Source organism: Gymnoscopelus braueri (genome assembly GCF_963280865.1).
Source record: "Gymnoscopelus braueri genome assembly, chromosome: 2".
NCBI classification, from domain to species: domain Eukaryota; kingdom Metazoa; phylum Chordata; class Actinopteri; order Myctophiformes; family Myctophidae; genus Gymnoscopelus; species Gymnoscopelus braueri.
The window spans coordinates 25,550,495-25,575,370 of NC_137604.1; the positions used below are offsets into that span (position 1 = coordinate 25,550,495).

The window sequence follows — 24,876 nt, forward strand, 5'->3', positions numbered from 1 at the left end:
TAAAGCAGTGCATTTTGAATGAGGATTGAGGAACCCATTTTTTCTGATGTTGTTGGTGTTGATGGTGGACCTAACCAAGTTGACAGGCGATGTTAACTTTACCCATACCCACCATTTAGAGCTAATGCGGATTCCAATGTGCTGCATTCTCACTCACTCATGACAAATCAATAGAACAATAAATGTTTCTAATGCCTTTCCTTGTTGAGTCCAAGTTGCATCTCCTCAAAACACAAACATTGGAAACAGAAAAGTAAAACTTGCCGTTCTCCTTTCCCTTGTCCTCCAAATACAATGAAGAACATCGATGAGAAAATAATCCACCTTGTTCATGCTAATGCCTACCATTAATAAGCCCATTTAGATTCTTGTGACTATTTGGTGCTATTGCTGCTCGGTTCCACTAAAAAGTTTAATAATCCGTTTTTTAACAAATATTATCATCTTTATTGTAAAAGATAGGTAGGGCTTATCCATGTAGGCCTACCAGCCATGTGTGTGTGTGTGAGAGAGAGAGAGAGAGAGAGAGAGAGAGAGAGAGAGAGAGAGAGAGAGAGAGAGAGAGAGAGAGAGAGAGAGAGAGAGAGAAAAGAGGCCATTATTAATGACAGTAACAGGTTAACAGGTTCAAATGGCTAGAACCAAGGCTAAGCTATTCAAAGAGACTGACACAGTGTCAGCATCACTTAGAATTTTAGTGAGCACACTCTGAAGTCTTTAACAGATGTGAGAGGTCAGAATACAGAACTCTACCAAATGCATGTTTAATACGATCACAGTCATTCTAATGACTACTGCCAGAAGGGAAGTAAAATAAACCACAGTTAAATTAACACATACGTTATTCATAAAACCATATAAAAACCCAGCTGAAAAGAAACAGCAAAATGTCTCTACATTCTTTTTAAGTTGTCAATGTTACACATTCTACAGTAACAAAACTGTTACATTACGTTGCACATTCTACAATCTACAGTACCACAACTGTTACATTCATGTTGCACATTGTACAGTAACAACTTGTTGCATTCATGTTGAACATTCTACAGTAACAAAACTTACATTCTACAAAAAGAGTCAAAGAAAACATGAAAAATGGTAATAAATACAATAAATACAAGCTGATCTTGCAGTTCTACAAGCATGTGATATACAACAGATGCTTTAAATAACTGATTAGCCAGCTGCATTTAACAGATCAAAAACAAATGCTATGGTCTCTTATTGTTTTGGATTACAATAAGTGATCTCCATATAGATGTAATTCGGTAATACACAAATCACAAAAGAAGCAACGACAAAAATAGTATTACAGTCATGAAGGTGGGAAATTAATGCAAAAAAAATCTTTTCACAGGTGTATGTCCTAAACCTTCAGTGTCATAAAAAAATATTGGCAGATTTGCTGGGTATCATGTGCCACACTTATTTTTGGGTGTTAGGAGTGGAATGGCCGACTAAATACACTTCAAGAGACAGTAATGAACACAAATCAGTCTCAAGATAAATCTCTATTATTGCATTAATCGGAGTCAGTTATGTCCTTCATAGAGAGTGTGCTTGAATTTAGCTTTATTTTGTGATATTCAACATACTCGAGATACCCTTGAAGTGAAGACCTCTTTGCTGTACCAAACTGGCATCTCACAGCCTCTTCCCCTCCAACCACACCACAGCATATTTAAGCCTGAATAAATACAGCTTGTAGATCGGCTATTTTTGGTTCAAGTATAAATGAGACGTTACTGTATTCTTCCTAGCATATCTCTTATGACTATCATACAGTACATACGACAGGTTATAAAGCTACTAGCATGGTGAGAGTGGTAATGCAGACCTTACCTCATTTACTGGTGAGTTCTGTGGTTTGTATTAAAAAAACACATATTTTCATTTGTAATATTCAAAATATCCTATTTGTTTTGATGAAAGGATAATTGTGATAACAGCTTATCCCAAGTGAGATATATACGGTATACTTTGTACAATCAATATGTCCCTATTTCTTCCAATAAAGAGGTAGCTTTGACTTATTGCTTACGCTACCTCCTGCCTTTCCACCTGCATGCAAAGCAACTACAGAATGCGGCTAAGTCAGCGGATGAAATTCTAACTGGTTGGATACTTGTGCTGATGACATCCTCGAAATGGGTCTCACGAGAGCACAGTAAGAACTACAGTTCCCTTCGTTCTCTTGAGGATGTCTACAGCCTCTGAGTGATTCACGCCCTCCAGACAGTGTCCATTCACAGCAATGATCTGATCTCCACGGTGCAGCCTGCCGTCCTCTATGGCTGCCCCCTGTAAAGCACACGAAGGGAAATGTCTTTCAACACGACGTTGAAGATCAGAGATATCACATCTATTACTCTCATACTATATTTATTATGTGTATTAACCCTTTAAGACCGGGAACGCATCTGTGTCATTTTAGATTTCTTTGGCTATTAAAAAATAGCTGATCTACAAGCTCATAGCGCGGCACCGAGTGCTATGAGCTTGTAGATCTGCTATTTTTGAAAAATCTTGAAAATGTGTGCAAATGTTTGAATATATAAATATAAATGTTTTAAAGGGAACATTTTTTAACTCCGATCTGTGCTTCTGGGGGTCCCTGGAACAACATATTTTGAGATGGGGGTCCGCGGCCAAATACATATCATTTGGGGGGTCCTTGACATCGAAAGGTTGGAGCACCACTGATGTAGCAACATATACGTTTTAAAAAAAAAACTGTTAGGATTTAGAAGACATTTGTAGAATATATATTCAAAGATTTGCACAATTTTGCACGATTTTTTTGTTGTTGCTGTCGGTCAGAAATCTTGTCTCCGCATTTCAACTTTTTATGTAAATGGTAAATATCAACAGGACAAAATAAACTAACTACATTGAATCCAACAGAGATGTTTCCATTGTAATGTAATGTTTGAAACGTTACAGGATTCTGTAACAGGATTCTACCCAAACAGCCGACGATAATGTTGACATTAAGATTTCTCTCTCCGTGACGTTGAGAACTTTCCTCTCACCTTGTTGAAGACAGATTTGATGTAGATGGGCAGGTCTCCATGAGGGCTGCCCAGGCCTCCCACGATACTGAAGCCCAGCCCAGAGGAGCCCCTCTCCAGAGTGATGGTCTTATACATGCGAGCACTTTGACCGATAAGGACAGATAAGAGTTCAGAACTTAAATGCAGTGGTGGAAAAAGTACTCAAATTCTTTACTTAAGTAAAAGTACCAATACTGCAATATAAAAATACTCTGTTACAAGTAAAAGTCCAGATTAGAAAATTTACTTGAGTAAAAGTACAAAAGTATTGGCATCAAAATGTACTTAAAGTACCAAAAGTAAAAGTACTAAATATTTGAAAATAGCCGATCTACAAGCTCACAACGCGTCGCGATGCGACGCGTTGTGAGCTTGTAGATCTGCTATTTTCAAATAGCCTAGGTTTAAAATAGGTTTAAAGTGGTTAATGTATGTTTCATTATATCATAATTTATATCTGAAAAGTAACTAGTAACTAAAGTTTTCAAGTAAATGTAGTGGAGTAAAAGTACAATATTTGCCTCTGAGATGTAGTGGAGTAGAAGTAAAAGTATTGGAAATTGGAAATACTCAAGTAAAGTACAAATACCTCAAAATTGTACTTAAGTACAGTACTTAAGTAAATGTACTTAGTTACTTTCCACCACTGCTTAAATGTGACACTATGTGACACATTTATTTTGTTTGTTTTGTTTTACTCAATCAAAATGGGTTTCAACAGGACATGACACACAAGACAGATAATGTAATTGCATGAAATATTCTCTATAATAGAATAGAACACATACCAAAAAAAAGTCCTGTCAGCTTGTAAAACTCAAATGCAGTGAAATCTATAGGCTGCCTGTCACACAGTAGATAAACAACTTGTGCTGACATGGGCCCAGCATTCTAGAAATCTTTTTTAAATGTGTTGTTGTCAATGAAAACTGCTACAAAGCCACTATAGTCCCAATGCTCAACGTTGCTGAAAGCAACCTGAGAGATTTTAGTCTTATACTATGTGACTGAATGAATCAAACCAGCATCAACAGAAGCAGAACGTCAGAAAAGTAAACTGGTATGATTCCTACCAAAGGTTGTTGTGAAAAGATGGCAGACTGCTGGGTATGCCTGATGATGAGGTGTGTATACCACTGTGATCCTGCCCTCCACATCCCCCAGTACCTGCTGCAACCTGCACGCACGCACGCACGCACGCACGCACGCACGCACACACACACACACACACACACACACACACACACACACACACACACACACACACACACACACACACACACACACACACACACACACACACACACACACACACACACACACAAACAAAAACGAAATCTGCCAATTAATTCAATTGAATTTAGGGTACTAGACACACTTTCTTTTGTCAAAAGCTCTTTGTTAAATACAATAGGTAGTTTCTACTGCCTGATACACCTCTGTGGAGAAATTATCTCAAGATTAATCATGGCTGTCATGGAACCATTCCACCCAGTACCTCCATGTTCAGAGTTATCCTACCATTGAAGCTTTCAAATAATACATACATATGTTATGCAATCTACTTGTCCAGATATACTGGCATCCACATTCTCTCTCTCTCTCTCTCTCTCTCTCTCTCTCTCTCTCTCTCTCTCTCTCTCTCTCTCTCTCTCTCTCTCTCTCTCTCTCTCTCTCTCTCTCTCTCTTTTGCTGCTGTTAATTTTAGATTTTTTTTTGCATGTTGGGTGTCAGAAAATGCACACTCGGACTTCTAGAAAACTCAAACTACTCTGGAGTAGTTCCACTTAAAGGAATCCTATGCAATTAGTTACAGTATTTGTGCTTTGGAGAAGGTACCGTTGGCCCTTCAAATTAAAATAATGATAACATTGGCAACTGACTGTCATGTACTGAACTGAAGCCTGCATGGTGGCCCATAGAATAATTGATTGCATTTGTACACTTCCAGAGTTAAATTAACCCTCAGGATTTAACTGTGTGTCAAGCCGACTGTGCAACACTTGTGAGACTATTGCTCACACACTGACTGGGCACAAGCACACTGTCCATCAGCATTGTTTACCTGCAGAGTGATGGGGCCCGTGGCATTCTTTAACAGGGCTCCTGCATGGACGTGAGTCATCCCTTCCGTGGACACATCATTGATACTGATAATCCTGTCCCCATTCTGACAGCGCGCGCACGCACGCACACACACACACACACACAGACACAGACACAGACACAGACACACACACACACACACACACACACACACACACACACACACACACACACACACACATACAGAGAGAGAGAGAGGATGACATACACACCCATCTACCACCACCACCACCTCCATCAGTCCGTCCACCCACCCACACACACATCACTCTGTGCTCTTGCTATTTGCACGCGTAGCATAACTCGCGCAATACCACTGCTATATTTCAAACTGTCCGTCTGCGCCAAAGATGATAGCTGACTTGTCTCTTCACATACACAGTACTGTCAAATTCTGAGGGTTAATTTAACTCTGAGAGGGTACAAATGTGACCAAATGGACCTGGTTACATTGTACTCCCTCAGTTACGAGTGGATAAATTAACACTGAGGATTTTTGTGTGTACATCCAATACTGTTCACATCGCCCGTATTGCTCACACCTGGTCTAACCCAATAATCATTGTTATTATTCCTATTTTTACTTTTATACGTTATACACTGTATTTACTTTTTCATCTCATATGATGTATTGTATAGTTTTATGGGCATGGCGATGCCCTTATAAGAAGTTTGTTATCTTGGGGGTGATCTTATGGGGTGGGAGCGGCTAGATTCGGGAGAGCTTTTGTCTGTCTTCATGGATGTATTTATGTTGTATTGTCTTGTGTAATGTCTGCTTTGTATATTTGTGCCTAGGACCCCCTTGAAAACTCACCTGGAGTTTTTTTGTCTTGGCAGCCAGTCCGTCTGTATCCATGGTAACAATGAAAAGAGGCACATCGCCATGGGGACTGCCCACTCCTCCTGCTACACCGAAGCCCAGCGAATCACACGGGCCCTGAGGTCACACAAAAAACGGATTCAGATTATTTTTACTTGAGTAAAAGTAGCAATACCATAAAGTAGAAATAATATGAAGCAAAAGTCCTGTATTCAATATTTTACTTGAGTAAAAGTACAGTATTGGCATCAAAATATACTTACTGTGCCAAAACCATTTCAAAATCATATTATTGGATTGTAATTAGTGATGCATTAATGTGTTCCTCACTTTAATGTTGCAGCTGGTGAAAGTAGGGCCGATTTTAATTACTTCATGTGCTGCAAGGTAGCTTAACCTATAATAATACATCATCATTTATATTAATATTTTGTATTAACATAAACATAAACCTTTTAATTTGTTTATTAATCATCTAAATCTTAAAGTAACTAGTAACTAAAGGTGGCAAATACTTTAATTGTTGTGGAGTAAAATGTACAGTACAATATTTGCCTCTGAGATGTAGCAGAGAGGAAATATAAAGTAACAGTAATTTTTTTTTTAAATACTCTATGTGTAGATAAGTATACAGTAGCACTTGAGTAAATGTACTTAGTTTCTTTCCACCACTGGAAACAAGTGTATTATATTATGAACTCTGGTTTCTGATTTATGGACCCAAAAAAAGTTACTGCTCTTGTGAAAACCAAAGCACACACACACCTACTGGCATTGTAACAGTGTGAGATACAGTGATGTGAATTCAAAGGCAAAACTAAGCGTATGAGATTTTGAAGTTCACCTTTTGTAGAACAACTTTCCTGGTCTCACGGAACTCTTCAGATACTGTGGAAAGAAGGAGTGTAATGTTTTGAGATGAATAATGTTTCTGATTATTTGTTTCAATCTGACAAAATGGAAGTCTCAACACTTTCATACTTGCATGAAATTGACAATTTAATATAATATTAGAAAGCCTTCATGAATGCAGGGCTGAAAATACAAGCTCTGAACATCTGAGACACTTTAATGCGATTAAAATACATGCATATAATTGATAATTGTTCATTTTCTTCCAAAACTCCTGAACTTATGTACCACTTACCAAAATTCCCATATTTGCTATCTATCTCCCTCTGGTGGCTTGAGGAAGTATCACATCCACTTGAGGGTGTCAGGGTAGAGCAGTCAGAGTCTTCACTCTGGATAAAACACAATTTCTATAATAAGTATCAACCGCTCAACAATAAACCCTATTTGTTATTAGGACATTTATAATAAATTCAGATTATCAGAGAAAGTCACAGCCAGCCACAACGAGCTGGGACACTTTACCTGGCTCCAATGCGAATACGGTATCCCGGCTTTGAAACGAGCCACTTCTAGATTTACAGCACCGCTGCACCTCTGAGGCAAAATGGACACGACATGTAAACAAGGTAACTGTGTCAAGATAACTCTGTCTATATTTATATGTTCACAGTAACCCTTACGGGTCCATTTGGTTGCATTTGTACACACTAAGAGTTAAATGAACCCCTGAGGATTGAGGTGAGGTGAGGTGAGGTGAGTAATGCCTGACCTGTAGCAGCTTCTCTGCATGTTCCTGTGTTGCTGCGCGGACGTCCTCGCCGCTGATGGAAAGAATCTGGTCCCCTAGCAACAGCCTGCCATCTGCATCCGCCAATCCCCCTTTGATTATGTCTGAGACGAAGACGCCCGTGTCGTTACTGATGAAAACATTGGGAAGTCAAAAATTACACCACGTCTCCACTTAGAATTCATTATGCGCCGTGTGGGCCCGCTGCTTTGCGCGGTGATGTGTCATAATCGTGCCTGTCTTCCAATGGATCCAATTTAGTCACAAACTCTTGGTAATACTTTTCATTGGCTAAATATTTATAAAACCCACAGACAGACTTAACCAAAAAAAAAACGCTCACAACCCATTGCAATGCCACTCATTGTGAGCTTGTAGAGCTGCTATTTTTATGCTACACTGTCATACAGCAAAGTATAAAATATGGCATTAATTCATGAACAAAAACATTATAAAAAAAAGAAATATGGAGATACAAGGTTTCTGTGTGATGATACAGTATGTAGTATGAACATACTGTACAGTGAGATGCCAGGCCCCTGTGTTGTGTGTAGTATTAACCGACAGCCCCTCATATACATGTGCTATTTGTAACCTACAGTGAGCCGCCCATCTCCTCATATACATGAGTTATGTGTAGCTCCTTATCATCATTTACATGGAAATATTCTATCTTGTGCATTGACCCGTGGCTCTTCAATATGCTGTGCCTCTTTAAAAGAAAATGGAAAATATGTGATTAATCTGCCACAGGTGATTCATTCTGTGGTATCACTGCTCCCACAGACGACATACTCATTATGAGCTCTCAGTTTTGATAAGAAAAAAACACAGAATGTTCACGTTTATGAAATACTTATCTTTCTTCACAAAAGGACTACAGAAGACTAAACATTAAAATAATAACGTAACACCAAAAGTAATTGTGGCAAAAGTGTAGTTTCTTTGTGCAGATCAAATAGGCACATAATTGGCTAAAACAATACTGTCGTATCCGATCAAGGAAGCTATCGGCTCATAATACCAGAACACCAGCTGGGGCCTAGCCGCTGTGATGCAGCTCCATTTAATAATGAGCCTGCAATCCATTCCATAGACAAAAGCATAAATTGGAGAAGCAGAAGAATGTAGCCAGCAAATGTAACAGTGAAGCATACTGTTTATCTTTGGACAGGTAGTTTATGACACCCGTCTGATTCACATGCTTTTCAACGTTAAGGAGAAACTTTGCAAATGTTATCAAATTTGGACTGAACAGCCTATCTTTCCGGGGGTTTTGTCATTCCTGACTGAGTGTCAAAGATTAAACAATTCAATGTCATATACATAATTTTTCAACAACATTTACATCCCAGCATGATATTGTCACCAATTCTTGGAATTTGTAATGGCTATTTGTAAAATATGCATTTTTTTTTACTGTAAAAAAAAATCAACAAAATGACAGGCATCATGTCCAAAGCTAAAGGTACAGTATAGTGCTTCTTTGTTATATCTGGTGTCCATAGATTCGTAAGGCACGTCCAATTAACATTTTTGTCTATGGGATAATTGGGGCTAAATACTTGTGGAAAAGTCAATCCCTAATTACTATACTAATAGTGGTCAGTCCTAATGCCTGTCCATGGTCTAATTACTATGCCTCTTCCCTATAGTGTTCAGGAGTAATACCTGTCCACTCTAATAAATTACTATACCTCTTCCCTATAGTGTTGAGGCCTAATGCCTGTCCAGACTCTAATAAATTACTATACCTCTTCCCTATAGTGGTCAGGCCTAATGCCTGTCCAGACTCTAATAAATTACTATACCTCTTCCCTATAGTGTTCAGGCCTAAAGCCTGTCCAGGCCGAGGCTGGAGCTCTATATTGAAGACGTCCCAAAGGTCCTCCTCCCTGTACGTCTCCTGGTGCCTGAAGACACACAGGTGTACTCGTTGGGTCGTCAGTCGCAGCACACCAATGGCCTCCTCGTGGGTGGCCTGCCGAAGGTCTATACCGTTCACCTGCAAGCCGTGGAGAGCAGAGGAATAAAGGAATGGTGCAGGAAAGGAGTGGAGAGGGAGGGAAGAGGCCGTTAGAAATTGTATTCCTGTTGCCAATAAAACCCTTCCTTGTTTGTTGCCAGGATGAGACATTGTGTGTGTGTGTGTGTGTGTGTGTGTGTGCGTGTGTGCGTGTGTGTGTGTGTGCCGTGCACGGGCATTCGTGCACCTCTAGTATCTGATCTCCTGCCTGCAGTCTCGCATCTCTCTGGGCAGCTCCACCATCATTCACTTCGTGGATTATTACTGCCCCCTGGAGGGAACAACAGAAATCACACTCTTATTAAAACACCTACAGTACAACAATACTTGTCTGAGCTCCAGCACACTGACTAATAAACACTCTCTGTGTGTGTGTGTGTGTGTGTGTGTGTGTGTGTGTGTGTGTGTGTGTGTGTGTGTGTGTGTGTGCGCGTGCGCGCATGTGTGCGTGCGTGAGTGCGTGCGTGCGTGCGTGTATACGCATACAGAGAGAGAGAGAGAGAAAGAGAGAGAGAGAGAGAGAGAGAGAGAGAGGGTGGGTGTCACAAATTAGAAAATGAAAATGAATTGAAAATTCAATTGAACAGAAAACATTAATTTGGGGATAATGAAAACAGCCACTTTTTATCAGGTCTCAATCAAGTATTCAACACTGTGGAAGCATACTGGAAATGATTAGAAATAGCTTGTAGACAACACAGTAAAAAAACATTATTTATCCATGTGCAGCTCCAAGAGTGTACAAATTTGTACACGCTTGGAGTGAAATGTGTCAGACTTCTACGCTCATGTACCTGTACACAAGATGTAACAGTAAAGAAACCTTGAACTTTGAACTCTTGACATAGGTTTGTACTTGTTGACGTGGGACAAAACGTGCATTGAATGCTCTCACCAGCAGGGTGTCACAGCCCCCTACGATGCTGAGGCCCAGACCCGTGTTTCCTTTACAGATCTCAATGGCGGTCTCACCGCCGGCCACGATGGGACAGCACAGAGGATCCGGGGACCCGGCGCACGACGCGGGCCAATCCGATCGTCCAACGGTGTTGATGGAAGAATGGGAGGAGGAGGACACGGGCAGCGTGAGGGAGGAAGAAGAGGAGGAGATGGCACCGGGGTTGGAGGAAGAGGCGGGAAGAGATGTGGAACGGGAGGGAGACGGGGCAGGATGCGAGGGGGAGGAGGAGGAGGAGAAAGGCCTGGGGCGGCTGATGGACAGTTTGACTGACCCCCGTTGTTTCAGAAGCATGCTGGACACCTAGAAATAGGAACAAAATGTTTCAATCAATCAAAGTGGTCATCGATCACATCACTGCAATGCGCATGTGTGTGTTTGAGCAAATAACAAGTGCCCCTTAACATCAGTGCGGCTTTGATGATAGTGTTTTTTGTTCTCTTTTTACCCTCTTTTCTGAGTCATCAATCAATATCTTAGTGTGTGTGCGTGTGCGTGTTCACCTTGTCCACTGACAGTCCAGCCACAGGCTCATCACCCACTGCTATAATTCTATCTCCAACCTTTATCCGGCCATCCTATACATAAACAGAACAATTGTGAAAAGTGAACCGAAAAATAAACAATGTCCAATAGAATCTGTAGCTGAACCTTGAAGGTCATTCGGGAAATGTATTGTTACGTGACATTCAACATTTTGTACATGGCAGGCAGTCATAATCTTAGAGCTTCATTTGGTTTTAATGTTGCCAGAAACCTCTGGCGATATGACTGTGTTGTAATGACACACACACACACACACACACACACACACACACACACACACACACACACACACACACACCGTGGTTCATTAGATTACTGACTGACATTACCTGGGTCCTAGGTGTCATGTGAATTCAAATAGCTACCTGCAGTTACAAATCCACTTGGAATGCGTTCACTTTGATAAGAATTAAAATGACTGAGCTGGTGCTCTGGCTGGAAAAACATAATAAATAACCCTAGAGTTTAAAAAAGCTACTTTATTTTAGATGTTGTTTGATGTAGTAGCTGGGGGAAACCCATCCTTGAGTGTAATCAATTCTGGAAGGGATGACATTCATGAAACTACTCAATGTAGTAATTACTATAACCAGAGCTCCTCCTTACTTAGCAATACTAATGCCATGGGGGAAAGTGATTGAAAATATGACACAGATGAATGGCTGAGATGATGAAGATAGTAAGGGGAAGGAATGAGTATAGGAATACAATTATTTGGAGTGAGAAGGGATTATGATGATGGTTAATAATAATAATAATATAATGATGATGATGATGATGATGATGATGATGATGATGATGATGATGATGATACAAATTAGACTGTACTGTTCCTGAAGAAACGGTGTGGGCTCGCTGTGATGTCATATTGACATATTTGTATAAAAGTTTTAAAAGTTTCAAAAAGTATAATACATAAAGAAAAAGATAAGGTTTGAATGAAGCTACTAGGTCAAAGTTGGACCTGTCCAAAGTTTTGGGGACAATAATAAATAAACAAATAATAACAACAACAACATGATAATGAGGATGATTATAATAACGAATGACAAAATAATAACAATAATAATGATAATGACGATGATGTCATACCTTACTTGCAGTCCCATGCTGGGTCAAGGAGCGGACCACTACTCCTTTCCTTGAGTTGTCCTCTGCCATGCAGATACCCAGATCCACCTGATCCTACAGTAACATGAGACAAGCCAAACTAACAGCTAAACCTCTCAGCTCTAAGTGGTTGCATAATGAGTTTTACAATACATATCCACATGAACCGCATCGTCCCTGTTCGTGTTCTGGGCATGTCATGATAGGCGAAAGTTCATCGGAAATATCAAATCTACAAGCTCACAATGTTGTGAGCTTGTAGATTGGGGGAGGGGGTAGATTGGGGGAGAGGGGGCCAAGTAAGACTGTAGGTAGAAAGGAATCAGACTCAGTGGAGTGCATATCTCTGCCAGGCCAGGTGGCCTACCCATGGGCTGTGTGACGTCAGTCTCCTATGACGTATCTGATGACGTACAGCATGACACCATATTTGAGCATGACACCATATTTGGGCAAAGTTGCCCCCTGATCCCACCGCCATTGACTTCCATTATAAAATGAAAGTTAAATATCTCATAAAATATAAAACATGAGAAAGCATTCAAAAGAAATTTGGCACTGGTAGGTCCCGCAGTCCAGCAATTAGCCAAGCAATCACACAAACAAACTAGCTAAAACATTATCTGGTGGAAATTAAATGTAATTTGCATAATGTTTAGTTGCATAAACATAAGAAGGGCCAAACAGCACATTTTACATGTTGTACCTGAGGTAGCATGATGTGTTGGATGTCTTTTAAGGGACATCCATCCACTGAAGAGTCTGTCTGTGAGTTGACAGTATCTGCACGCTCTTCCCTTGGTCTCTGGGCCATTTGACTCAGGGTGGCTTCATTCCTGGGCAGTAAAAAACATCTGTTATCACTAGACCTGCTGTAATTGCTTAAGCCCCGCCCCCTCTGTGTTCCTATTGGCTGGGCTTTAAGCAGCCATAACTTCAGTCCCCAGCATAGTCCGTAAAAAAGAATGGACAAAGTGACGCCATTGGTTTCAACAGACCCGTTTTGAAGCCAGTTTTTCAGAGATTTAGGGTATCTTTTCCCTTCCTACTTCCCCTTTGTCGGATTGCCAAAACTTCACAAATTCAATGGTGCAACCCGGAAGTGGAACTGTTCACTTTCGGTTTGACTAGGAAGTTGTCGTAAACCCCAAGGTCACACAGGTATGACAGTGGACCTGGGTGCTGCAAGTGCATCGCTGCTGGGCAGCAGTGATGTAGCAGTGTTGTTTAACACTTCAAATGGCCATACTTCGGTGACCATTACTCCTATCAGCGCAACATAGGACTAGATTTCAGCTACGCTGACTTGAAAATCTAGTTGGTTAAAACTGTATTAAATGAAGATTGTATTTTTTTTTTACTACACTGTTACAAATGCAAAATTTACAGTAAGGTAAGTGTTCAGTCACTTAAGTTATCGTGAATCGTACCTGATGAGAATGATTTTGACTTTAGAGGGAGCCTTATTGATGATGGTGGAGGCATTCTGGTGACTGCGACCATACATGATTTGACCATTGATCTGAAAGAAGAAACAACAATTAATAATACACACATTACCTACTGTCCCATCTTTTGATGTTCTTAACATAGCCCCCTCCCCCATCTCTCCCTGTCTTCAATAAGTTCAATCCACCATCCATCCAAACTCCAATTAGGCAGCAGGCCGTTTCCCCCCCAAGACTCACACCTGCCTCCCCGGAGTCCCCGAACGGCTTAGCGTCTGTTCCGCCATTCTTCCCTACAGCTTTATTTTCCATTATTTTCCATTTTTCTCCTAATTTAGTCATTGCCAATTCCCCCCCATATCATTTATAGTCACTCCCAACTCCTACTGTTTGGTCTGGGGAGGATACAGACAAGCATGTGTCTCCTCCGATATACATGGAGTGGCCCGCCACTTCTTTTCACTTGACAGTGAGAGATGGCTTAACCCATGGAGACCTGGAACGCATCTGTGTCACTTTTTCATTTGAGCTCAAAAGCATTATTTTACACTTTGGCTATTCAAAAATAGCAGATCTACAAGCTCATAGCGCGGCACCGAGTGCCGCGCTATGAGCTTGTAGATCTGCTATTTTTTTTAAATCGTGAAAATGTGTGCAAACCTTTGAATATATATATTCTTTTAAAGCAAACATTAACTCAAATCTTTGCTTCTGGGGGGTCCCTGGAACAAAATATTTTGAGATATTTTGTGGCCAAAATTCATTTTGGGGGGTCCTTGACATGAAAACGTTTGAGCACCACTGATATAGAAGCATACGTTGTTTTCAGAATACTGTTAGGATTTAGAAGACATTTTGTAGAATCGGCCTCAGGTCTTAATGGGTTAACACGTGCAGAAGAACACGCTGTCCCTTCCAGTTCTGCTCCCTGTAGGACACGTTAGAGCAGACCTCCTCTGCATGCTACCCACCCATGAAACACCGACCAATTTTGTTGGGTGCAGCACCCAGCCAAGCCCGGAAGCAGGTCGTATGCAGGTGCTTTATCTCTCGCACCACCTGGACGCCCTAGACCCCGACTTATCTCTTCATCCCAAGAGATACCGCGTACCCCCTCCTCCTCCGTACCTCCAGTAGCTCATCCCCAACTTGTACTCTTCCGTCTAATCCGGCGGCTCCGCTGGGGTCAATCCCCGCCACGAAGACGCTCATCCGTGCGCGCGAGCCGTCCTTGTTGCCCACTAGGCTGAGTCCCAGTCCATGGGCATGAGGGCCCTTCTTCATCTCAAACATATGGAGCTTCCCGGTCAGGCTACCGTAGCGCTGCAGCATCTTCTCTAAGGAGAGCAAGGGGTGAACAAACAGAGCTGTTAGGACACAATTATTACACAGTGGTCTGTGCCTGAAGAAAAATGTGTAGTTTGTCGCATACAGGGATTTACATGGCTTATGTACAGAGGAAACCCTCTGGCAGTGGACACGAGAGAGAAATGAGAGTGAGAGAGTGTGTGTGTGTGTGTGTGTGTGTGTGTGTGTGTGTGTGTGTGTGTGTGTGTGTGTGTGTGTGTGTGTGTGTGTGTGTGTGTGTGTGTGTGTGTGTGTGTGTGTGTGTGTGTGAGAGAGAGTGACGTCTCTATGATGTTGACCTACTTCGGCCAATCTCGTTGTCGTCCTCCGCTCCCACTGTGATGGGTGAAGTGACAGGACTTCTCTGGTCTGTTCTATTGGCTGTTGGCGGCGGTACCTTGGGGGAAGTAGTGTTGCATTATTGAGCAGGCAGAGTTGGGAAGACGCCTCAGGGGTCCTTCAGGCAGAAGTTGGACTTACCCCTGGGGCCAATTCAAGAACGCTTGATGTTGCAGTGGAAAAAGCTGACGAATAGGATGAATTAATGAACACAAGTTTAATGTCAGCTAAAAATAACATGAAAGATGACCAGTGTTAGGCATTATTTTGTAACCTAAGAAAGACTGCATAACTTGTGGCACATCCGTTTGAAGATATGTAAAATATCTTCAAACAAATGCTTCATCAAAGAGGAAAACAAAAGTTTTCAACAAACAAGGTAGCTGACTTTGAACTGAGGATTCTATCCCCAAAATATACACACTGATTACTGTAAGTTGGCACACTGTAGCACATATCCTTTCAAAAGTATTGGTACACCCATGCACAGGCATTATGCACACATAAGCACACAATCGTTAGTACACACACACACACGCACACACACACACACACACACACACACACACACACACACACACACACACACACACACACACACACACACACACACACACACACACACACACACACACACACACACACACACACACCTGTAAGGACCTTACACACTGGAGGTGTTACTTTTGTTTGAATTTGCCTGGAATTTGTTTCAGTTTCTTCAAACAGGCAAATATTATGCGAAGATAAAGCAACATCATTTTTATTTGGAAAAAGGTTGATTTTTCAGAACTTCTGCACCGCGAATAAAAAGGCATCAACCTGTATGAATGAGGCATGAACTACATGAATAGTTTTTATGTGAAATATTAATTGGACAAGAATGAAGAGTCGCACTCAGAGTGACAAGATAAGTCAGTTCTTTATTTCTCCATATGCCTTACACAAGAAACAGAAACAAACGTTTCGGCTATCCAGCCATGTTTTAAGAGGACAACGCACCAGAGGAGTCAGAGTGCGGTGGTAACCAAAAAGTTTAGCATGTGAAATATTCGCCAGTGAGTGTTTTGCATTTTCATATTGCTTATTCATCACTCCCTGGTGTGTAAAGACCTTTACGTGTGCAAACAGTACCAACCTTGAAGGGGGTAGGGGTGAAGGGATTTGTGGGGGAGAGACTAAGGAACAGACCACTGAGAATCTCTGCTTCCTAAAGGGGACGACAGGGTTTAACAGGGTTGAACAGAGTCCACAACGGCATCCCTTCCGTACAGTACAGAGGGTCTTATTATGGAGTCTTCACATTGATTGATCACTTGATATTGCACAGCATCAGAATATATTGCACTTTCTGCACTATACAGCAAATCCATACCATAATATTCACGCTGAGTCCAAATAGAGGTGGGACTCTTACAAAAACATTTCGGTCCACAAGCAATTTTGTTCCATTTAGACCTGAGGCCGATTCTAAAAACGCCTTCTAAATCCTGATCTAAGTTTTCTGAAAAACTTCAAATACTTATTCAAACATTACAAGAAATGTATGTTGCTATATACTATACATAGCAACAACTACCCCAAAAGGGGTTCGCGGATTGAAAGGTATAGTTACCCAGTCTAAATGGGCTAGGCATCACAGGCATGACTATTGCCCAATATTAACCCATTAAGACCTGAGGCCGATTCTAAAAATGTTTTCTAAATCCTAATAGTTTAGTTTTTTTAAACAAAAAATAAGAAAATATATTAAAAAAATATAAAAAATATAAAAAATATATAAAAAATATAAAAATATAAAAACATAAAAATATCGCTTAAGATTTGCACAAAATGTTCACGATTTAAAAAAAATAGCAGATTTTTGAATAGCCCAAAGAAATCTTAAAATGCCACACAGCTGCGTTCCCGGGTCTAAATGGATTAAAATAGAAGACTGTAAATTGTAAAGTGAACAGCACTAGATTAGGAGGGTTCCTACCTTGCTGCGCTGCGAGTCGGGTTGCGGTGACGGAGTTAGTCTTTCGTGGTTAGAAGGCTGTGGATGCGGAAACAGAAAGTGCAGAGGAGGCAGAGCGTTGAGAGTATACTCTAAATGCTACAGTACATCCGATACGCTAGAAGACACCGGATACGTTCTCTGCACACCAGCCACCTCTCTGGGCAAATTCGTATACGTGCCTGGGCACATTGTGTCTAGAGGACATAATGTCAGGCTCATTGTTAACTTGTGTAATTGAAAGTCTTTTCATGCACTGGCCAAACATCGAGCCTTAAGTGTGAAATGACACTGCGTAGCCTAAAGGAACTCATTTCTAATTGGATTCTAAAGCCTAATGTATATTTCATCACATGACGGTGTCACTCGCCAAACAGAACTGATAGTTAGCTTGAACATCTGCTATTGTCGGCGAGTGCCAAAGGCATGAGACAAAGTATATAAATTAGGCATAACATAAGCCTATACACAAATGTGCTGTGCGAGCAAAGGGTGGGCTTAAGTTGTGGCTGGGATGGAATACCTGAGGTCTGTCTGCTCCGGTCTGGACCAGGAAGTGGAGGAGGTCTCCAGCTGTGCGGATGGCCTCCACTGCCTGCTCATGGCTGGTCTCTCTCAGGTCCACTCCACCCACCTGACGAGCAACCATACGTACATATATGAGACACAGACAGACAGACAGACAGACAGACAGACAGACAGACAGACAGACAGACAGACAGACAGACAGACAGACAGACAGACAGACAGACAGACAGACAGACAGACAGACAGACAGACAGACAGACAGACAGACAGACAGACAGACAGACAGACAGACAGACAGACAGACAGACAGACAGACACACACACACACACACACACACACACACACACACACACACGCACACACACACACACACACACACACACACACACACACACACACACACACACAATGAAGGACAAGCATACTGTATTTGCACAATTCCCAAAATACATTCACACACATTCCTATTATTTCCTTTTTCCTCTGTCACTCACTCATACACCCTAACACAAACACCCATACGCGCATGCGCACACATACGTACACACACACACACACACACACACACACACACACACACACACACACACACACACACACACACACCCCACACACACACACACACACACACACAACACACACACACACCTCTAGTATCCTGTCTCCAGTCCTGAGGGTGCCGTTATGTGCTGCCGGGCTGTCGGGACTGATGTGTTTGATGAACACTCCCCTCATCATCTCCCCGCTGTGCAGCCTGCTGCCCATTCCTCTGCCTCCCATTATACTGATACCCAGGGACTGGCCTGGTGCTCGTCTCAGCTGCACACTAACACACACAGCAGGGGACAACAGACACCCCGCTCATCAACAACTGAAAATCCGGTTTGCGGTGGCGCTGACGAATGTCGGTCCTGTCCTGTGCTGCTGTGCCTGCCGCACTGCCTCCTGAGCAACAACTTTTGATTGAAACGTTATCAAATCACATTTTCTTCTACCTCGATAAAAAGGACGATCAATAAAGAGGGGAGGGGGGGCCGTATTAGGTTAGTTTCTGTTTTTTTGTTTGTTGGTTTGTTGGTTTGTTAGTTTTTTGGTTTGATTGTTTGCTTGTTTTTTTTTACGCCGTGTCTCTGTAGGAGGCTAGCTGTCTACAAATGGGGCTGTCTGTCTGTTTGTTTGTATGTATGTATGTCTGGAGCTAATATCACAAACTAGACCAATCAGCACTGTTCAAACCTCATATGCACTAGGGGTGGGACGATATATCGATATCCCGATACTTTCTCCCGCGATAACTAATCGATATACTGCCGAAAAATATCGATATTTAAAAAAAACAAAAACAAAAAAAGTTTGTGATACGTTGTTTTTCCTACTCTGTATTTGTGTAATGATGATTTTGAACTGTTTGGTGCTATTTTATGTGTTTATGAATTGAATACAAGGACTATCGTGATATATCGTTGGTGAAATTTCATGCAATATATCGTGATATCGCAATATATCAATATTTTCAGATATCGTGATATATCGTTGGTGAAATTTCTTGCATATATTGAATATCGTGATATCGCAATATATCGAATATCGTCGAATATCGTGATATATATTGTTATCGTGGGCCTAATATCGTGATATATATCGTATCGTGAGGTACCCATATCGTCCCACCCCTAATATGCACGCTTCTATTGTCGACGGGTGAGAGCCTCCCCTCCTCCCGAAGTGTTTGGAGAGAGAGAGAGAACTGAAAACCAGTATAATCATTCTGCTTTTTATTAGCGTTCGAGTTGGGATATTATTCACAGATTGAACATAAACGTCTCTTTACTACTGCTGCAGTAGCCTAATTGTAGACAACGAGCAGTGCACACTTGGCTTTATTTATAGACCAATGTTGTCTGAAAAAAAATATTGCATTTGATCATCGCATCTCCCTCAGGCTGTGCCTGTGTTATATTGACGTGGGAGTAGCTAATGTGTGCATCTACTACCCAGACACCACCCCTCACCTTATCAAACGGAGTATTTACCTTAACGTGTGAACGCATCTGAAACGGACATTCTGCCGCTGCATGCTACATGTGTGAAGGACCTGATTCCACGGACATTTTCCAGTGTTCATATGTGAAAGTGTCTATAGAGTGGCCACACGAAGTCCCAGATCCACATGGGAGCCACACTGTTTATTAGCGCCTGTGTTGTTTTTAAGTGTGTTCCTCTTGGCAGGCTCCTACTATGGTGCATCACTCAATAGAGTGGCTGCCGGGCCCAGATACATGAAAGCTATGGTTTTCATGTGGTTTAGCTCCTGTGAAATAAGTGACGGATAAGAATCATAAATATAGGCGAGGGAATTCATCTCTCTCATAGCAATTGCTCTAACTAAGGTGTGTACAGTCTCTTGCCACACAAAGCTTTGGAACTGTGCTCGCAAACAGGGATTCGAGGCATTTTTTGGTGTACAGAGTGCAAAAAAAGTCTAAAGGCCCTATTTAAACAATCTATGGTGCATTGGTCTAAAGCTGCACCTTGAGGCATGTCCAACTCCAATAAAGCAGTTTTGCTAATCTGGGCATGCAGTCATTACAGGACATTACAGACGGCATCCTCTTGTAATGGCTCCTTATTTATGTCCAAGAGACATCTGTGATATCCTGACAAATCAACCGAAAAATAACACGCTCATTCCAAGTCAGGTTTTCATTATTAAAACCAGCTATGAAAGAATGACGGATGGCTGTGGGGTCCTTGCGTCGGAGAAAGAAACCGTTACTGCTGTATATTGAACAGAGGCAAATAAAGACAGAGGGGCTATGGTTTAGTGATGGGAATTATCCTTCTTTTCAGCGTATTGAATCATTCAGTACGGTTCAGTGCTTGGCTGGAGCGCCACAGTCACCCACTGAACTGAGACACTGAGGCAGGTCGTTCACTGACTGGATCAGTCAGCGCAGCATGTTCAGCAGACCATCCCCTCGGGCTATGGATTGGAATCTAAACTCAGTGCTGAGTCTTAAGTTTATGTTACTGCATTGCCTCTCTTTCTCACCTCGAATGTTTTCAGAAACATGTTTTAGTGTGCTGTTTAACTTTAAAATGAGAGTGTTTGTAATGCATGTCAGGACCGCCATGTTTGTAGACATTCAACAGAGTAGCACTAGCATTGTCATCTTGTCATCATATTATTGGTTGAAATTGGGTAGTACCTGAGTAGCTGATGTAATCACGTACGTACGTTTTTGTTGAACCCATTAAGACCTGACGCCGATTCTACAAATGTCTTCTAAATCCCAACACTTTTCTGAAAAACGTATGTTTCTATATCAGTGGTGCTCAAACTTTTTCATGTCAAGGACCCCCAAAATTATATGTATTTGGCTGCCGACCCCCATCTGAAAATACTTTGTTCCAGGGACCCCCAGAAGCAAATTTTTGAGTTGAAAATGTTCTTTTAAAGAATATATATATTCAAAGATTTGCACACATTTTCACGATAAAAAAAAATTAGCAGATCTACAAGCTCGTAGCGCGGCACTTGGTGCCGCGCTATTCCTAGTCCTGTGAAATTCTCGCGCTCGTTTCATGCACACTGGATTGTGGTCAGCTTTGTTTCTACTCTACGCGCAGGAGGACAAAACAACAATCATTGCGGCGCGATCCCCGCTGATCCAAGCGAGAACGCCCACGTCAATAGTCCCCCCGTCTGAAACGGCCTTTAGTTGGAAACTGCCAATAACATAAACATCTTATCTTACAATAAGATCTTACACATTTTGTAAGATAGCTAGGGCCCAGAGTCTATAAGCCCTCCTAGCAGCCCTCCTGCTCCTCACACCCAATGGACCAAAGTGGATCGAACTAGCCGGGTTATATTAACTGAAGGATTAACACATGTTATGAAGAATAACAAAAGCTTTCAAGTGAAATTAAATAGCATCACAATGAGAAAGGTACAAAGACCGACATTGTTATGATGATCTCCTAGCTGCAGGTGGGGCTAAACATAACCAAAAAGAAACCAAACGGGCCATTCAGGCTCTGAACACCATGACAATATCATCCGTATCACCAATTTGACTGACCTTCGAGGTTTTGAGGGAGAAAGGAGCTCCTCGTTTTCCACTTCTTTACCATCCTCCGCCTTTATCTCCACCTCCACATTTGGTACCTTCAGATGAGCTCTATTCTGGCCTTTCTTGCCATCCACTCTCTCTCCATCCTCCTGCCGTGTTCCTCTCTTCTCTTTTTCAGATAGAGGCTTTGGGGTCCGGCAACTGGTGGAGAAAAAAAGAAGAAGAAATATCATCATCAGTATCGGGCAGAAACCTTGTATCTACATATTTCATCTTTTTATATTTTTGACATTAAAGAGTCTACACCATGAAAATCACTTTTTTCTTGTTTTTTTGTATTTTTTGGGGTCCCCAGTGTCTCTTGTACCCCAAAAAATGTTTTTTTTTTAAATTCAGTCATTCCTTCTCATTTCATGGATTTCCAGAATGGGCGTGTCTGAACAGGCGATCTCAGAATGGCAATGTTTATGAGGTCATAAACATTTTTGATGGCAAACCCAATGTTAAATGAAAAGTGCCCGAATCGCTCCGAAACTTTTTCTACCCCCCCTAAGTGGGGGTCTACGAACAAATACTTCGGGCTCGGATTTTGGCTCCGCCCCCCGGAAGTGGGTGAAACAGGCACCTCAAACACTTGGTGGAATTGTTCAAAAATGTTCAAAGTGTTTTTTTTTCGATTTTGTATTTTTCTTAGATGCTTCTTTTTATGCAGAATTTTTCCATTTCTTTTTTTTTTTTTTATATATTTTTTTTTATTAACAGAATTTTGTATTAACAGAATTGCTCAGTAGCCCCCCCCCTGCCCAAGAGGACGTTTTGGTATTGCAGCTGAAAGTGCTGTATAAGCCAGAGACAATTGACTTGGGATGAGTATATCTGAGTGATGATTTAGGCTCAAACCTTTTGAAAAAGGTTTGAGGGACATACACCATATGATATTAAATATCAGATATTTTTTTTTAATTCATGGTGTAGCTCCTTTAATTAAAGCTCTAGTTTATACTTTGTCATATGACAGTGTCAAGCTAAAATAGTCAAAATAGCTGATCTATGATATAAGCTTACTATACTCTGCCGCTCACTATACTATAAGGAGGTGGAGCCTGGAGTTAGCAAAACCAGCTAAAGTTTGAGGATCCAATGGAGTTAGCTGGTTTTGTCAGAAGCGCTTTTTAATACTTTTCATTGGTTCAATATTTCTTTTTTTTTACACAATAGCATTTATGGAAGAAAATACAAAAGCGTCAAAATGGAGTTGGTTTCTATATATATATATTACACAAAGATAGGAATGGAGAATGATAAAACTGTTACTGTCGGGTGGAAACCCGATAACATGGATTGATTGTCAACATCGTCCTTTGTGGCCTGAACCTTTGGAGGTCTGAGATTTTCATTTAGCAGCGATGGAGCCTACAGTGAATACAGAATGTATGATATAGTGTGTGTGTGTGTGTGTGTGTGTGTGTGTGTGTGTGTGTGTGTGTGTGTGTGTGTGTGTGTGTGTGTGTGTGTGTGTGTGTGTGTGTGTGTGCGTGCGTGCGTGCGTGCGTGCGTGCGTGCGTGCGTGCGTGCGTGCGTGCGTGCGTGCGTGCGTGCGTGCGTGCGTGCGTGCGTGCGTGCGTGCGTGCGTGCGTGCGTGTGTGTGTGTGTGTGTGTGACAATATTTCAAAGGGTTCAAGCTGACATACAGTAATGGTTGCCTGTAGGACGGTGGCTGCTGTCAGGGTATTTTGTTATTTTCTCAAGGACTGACACTGTATGACACATGGACAATGGTAGCAGATACTGGAAGGCCTTGTGGAGATACTGAATTTTGAGAGCAAATAGCCCTGAAAATAAACATTTTCTGCTGGGGAGGTCGCAGCATGGAGGCCCATTTACTGCATGTGTGCGCGCACACACACACGCACACAAACAAACAAACGTGTGCACCCGTTTGTGTGTGTGTTTGCGTGAGCTAGGGAAGAAGGGGAAGGAAAGAATTTTTCATGAATATGTTTAAGCAGAGGAGGTCCGTAATAAGCCCATTGGGGTGAGTGATAGCAGTGCTATATCTACACAGCAGGAGCCTATAGCTAGACAGGTTATGGAGGAGAGCAGAACTAATGGTTCCGCCAGGGTTGAAAAAGAGCAGAGGAAGAAGAAAGTGAAGAAGGAGAAGAAGTAGAAGAAGAAGAAGAAGAATAAGAGAGGGCCAGAGGTAGGGATGTACGGGGACCAGAGATAAAGAAATAGAGAAATAGGAAAGATGATGAAGACACATGAGGAAGCATGTCGACACAAAGAGACACGAGCAGACTCAAGACGAAAGAGAGCTGAGAGAGATGAGAGCGAGAGAGAGAGAGAGAGAGAGAGAGAGAGAGAGAGAGAGAGAGAAGGGGGGGAGACAGAGAAGAGGGAGGGGTTGAAAGATAATAGTCAAGAAAAAGCTGTGGAGAGAAATAATAGCGAACGAGGGAGGAGAAAGGCACCGGCCAGAAGATGGAGAGAGAAAGACAACAGACAGAAGCGAGACTATTCATTTTTTGCTGACAGTCAGCAACAGAGATCCATAGGCGAGGGGCTAAATATAACCGAAGAGCTTCAACACCCACAGATGCCTTTTCCTTCTTTATCACAGAAAATTATGGAGGATGAGAGAATACCAGGCAGAAAGCACCCACATTTTTTGCCAACAACACATTTAGTTTATTGCTAATGGAGCGCTCCCTCTCCACAATGCATGTGAATGTAAATCGGTAATCACTCCATGCAAGCCCTACTTATTTACTCCAGTCGAGGCTTGTGTGTGTGTGTGCGCACACGCATGTGTGCATGCGTATGTGTGCACGTGCGTGTGCGCCTGTGTGTGTGTGTGTGTGTGTGTGTGAA

At 41.8% G+C, this 24,876-nt stretch overlaps 1 protein-coding gene across 1 annotated transcript in view; it reads right to left on the reverse strand.

Moving 5' to 3' along the window:
* Positions 1–2,154: 2,154 nt before the first annotated feature.
* LOC308094822 (multiple PDZ domain protein-like) overlaps positions 2,155–24,876 on the reverse strand; it is a gene marked incomplete at both ends in the record, with an annotated part of 63,169 nt that continues 40,447 nt past the window's right edge. Inside the window, 23 exons of the mRNA XM_080441649.1 lie at positions 2,155–2,301; positions 3,033–3,156; positions 4,127–4,230; positions 5,119–5,223; positions 5,977–6,099; positions 6,827–6,870; positions 7,130–7,226; positions 7,360–7,431; positions 7,607–7,754; positions 9,436–9,629; positions 9,838–9,921; positions 10,546–10,911; positions 11,112–11,186; positions 12,247–12,339; positions 12,971–13,100; positions 13,695–13,786; positions 14,841–15,049; positions 15,363–15,456; positions 16,537–16,608; positions 17,380–17,436; positions 17,921–18,031; positions 18,575–18,752; positions 22,012–22,203. Of these exons, the coding sequence (XP_080297775.1) occupies positions 2,155–2,301; positions 3,033–3,156; positions 4,127–4,230; positions 5,119–5,223; positions 5,977–6,099; positions 6,827–6,870; positions 7,130–7,226; positions 7,360–7,431; positions 7,607–7,754; positions 9,436–9,629; positions 9,838–9,921; positions 10,546–10,911; positions 11,112–11,186; positions 12,247–12,339; positions 12,971–13,100; positions 13,695–13,786; positions 14,841–15,049; positions 15,363–15,456; positions 16,537–16,608; positions 17,380–17,436; positions 17,921–18,031; positions 18,575–18,752; positions 22,012–22,203 (2,911 nt within the window). The remainder of the gene's footprint in view (positions 2,302–3,032; positions 3,157–4,126; positions 4,231–5,118; positions 5,224–5,976; positions 6,100–6,826; positions 6,871–7,129; positions 7,227–7,359; positions 7,432–7,606; positions 7,755–9,435; positions 9,630–9,837; positions 9,922–10,545; positions 10,912–11,111; positions 11,187–12,246; positions 12,340–12,970; positions 13,101–13,694; positions 13,787–14,840; positions 15,050–15,362; positions 15,457–16,536; positions 16,609–17,379; positions 17,437–17,920; positions 18,032–18,574; positions 18,753–22,011; positions 22,204–24,876) is intronic.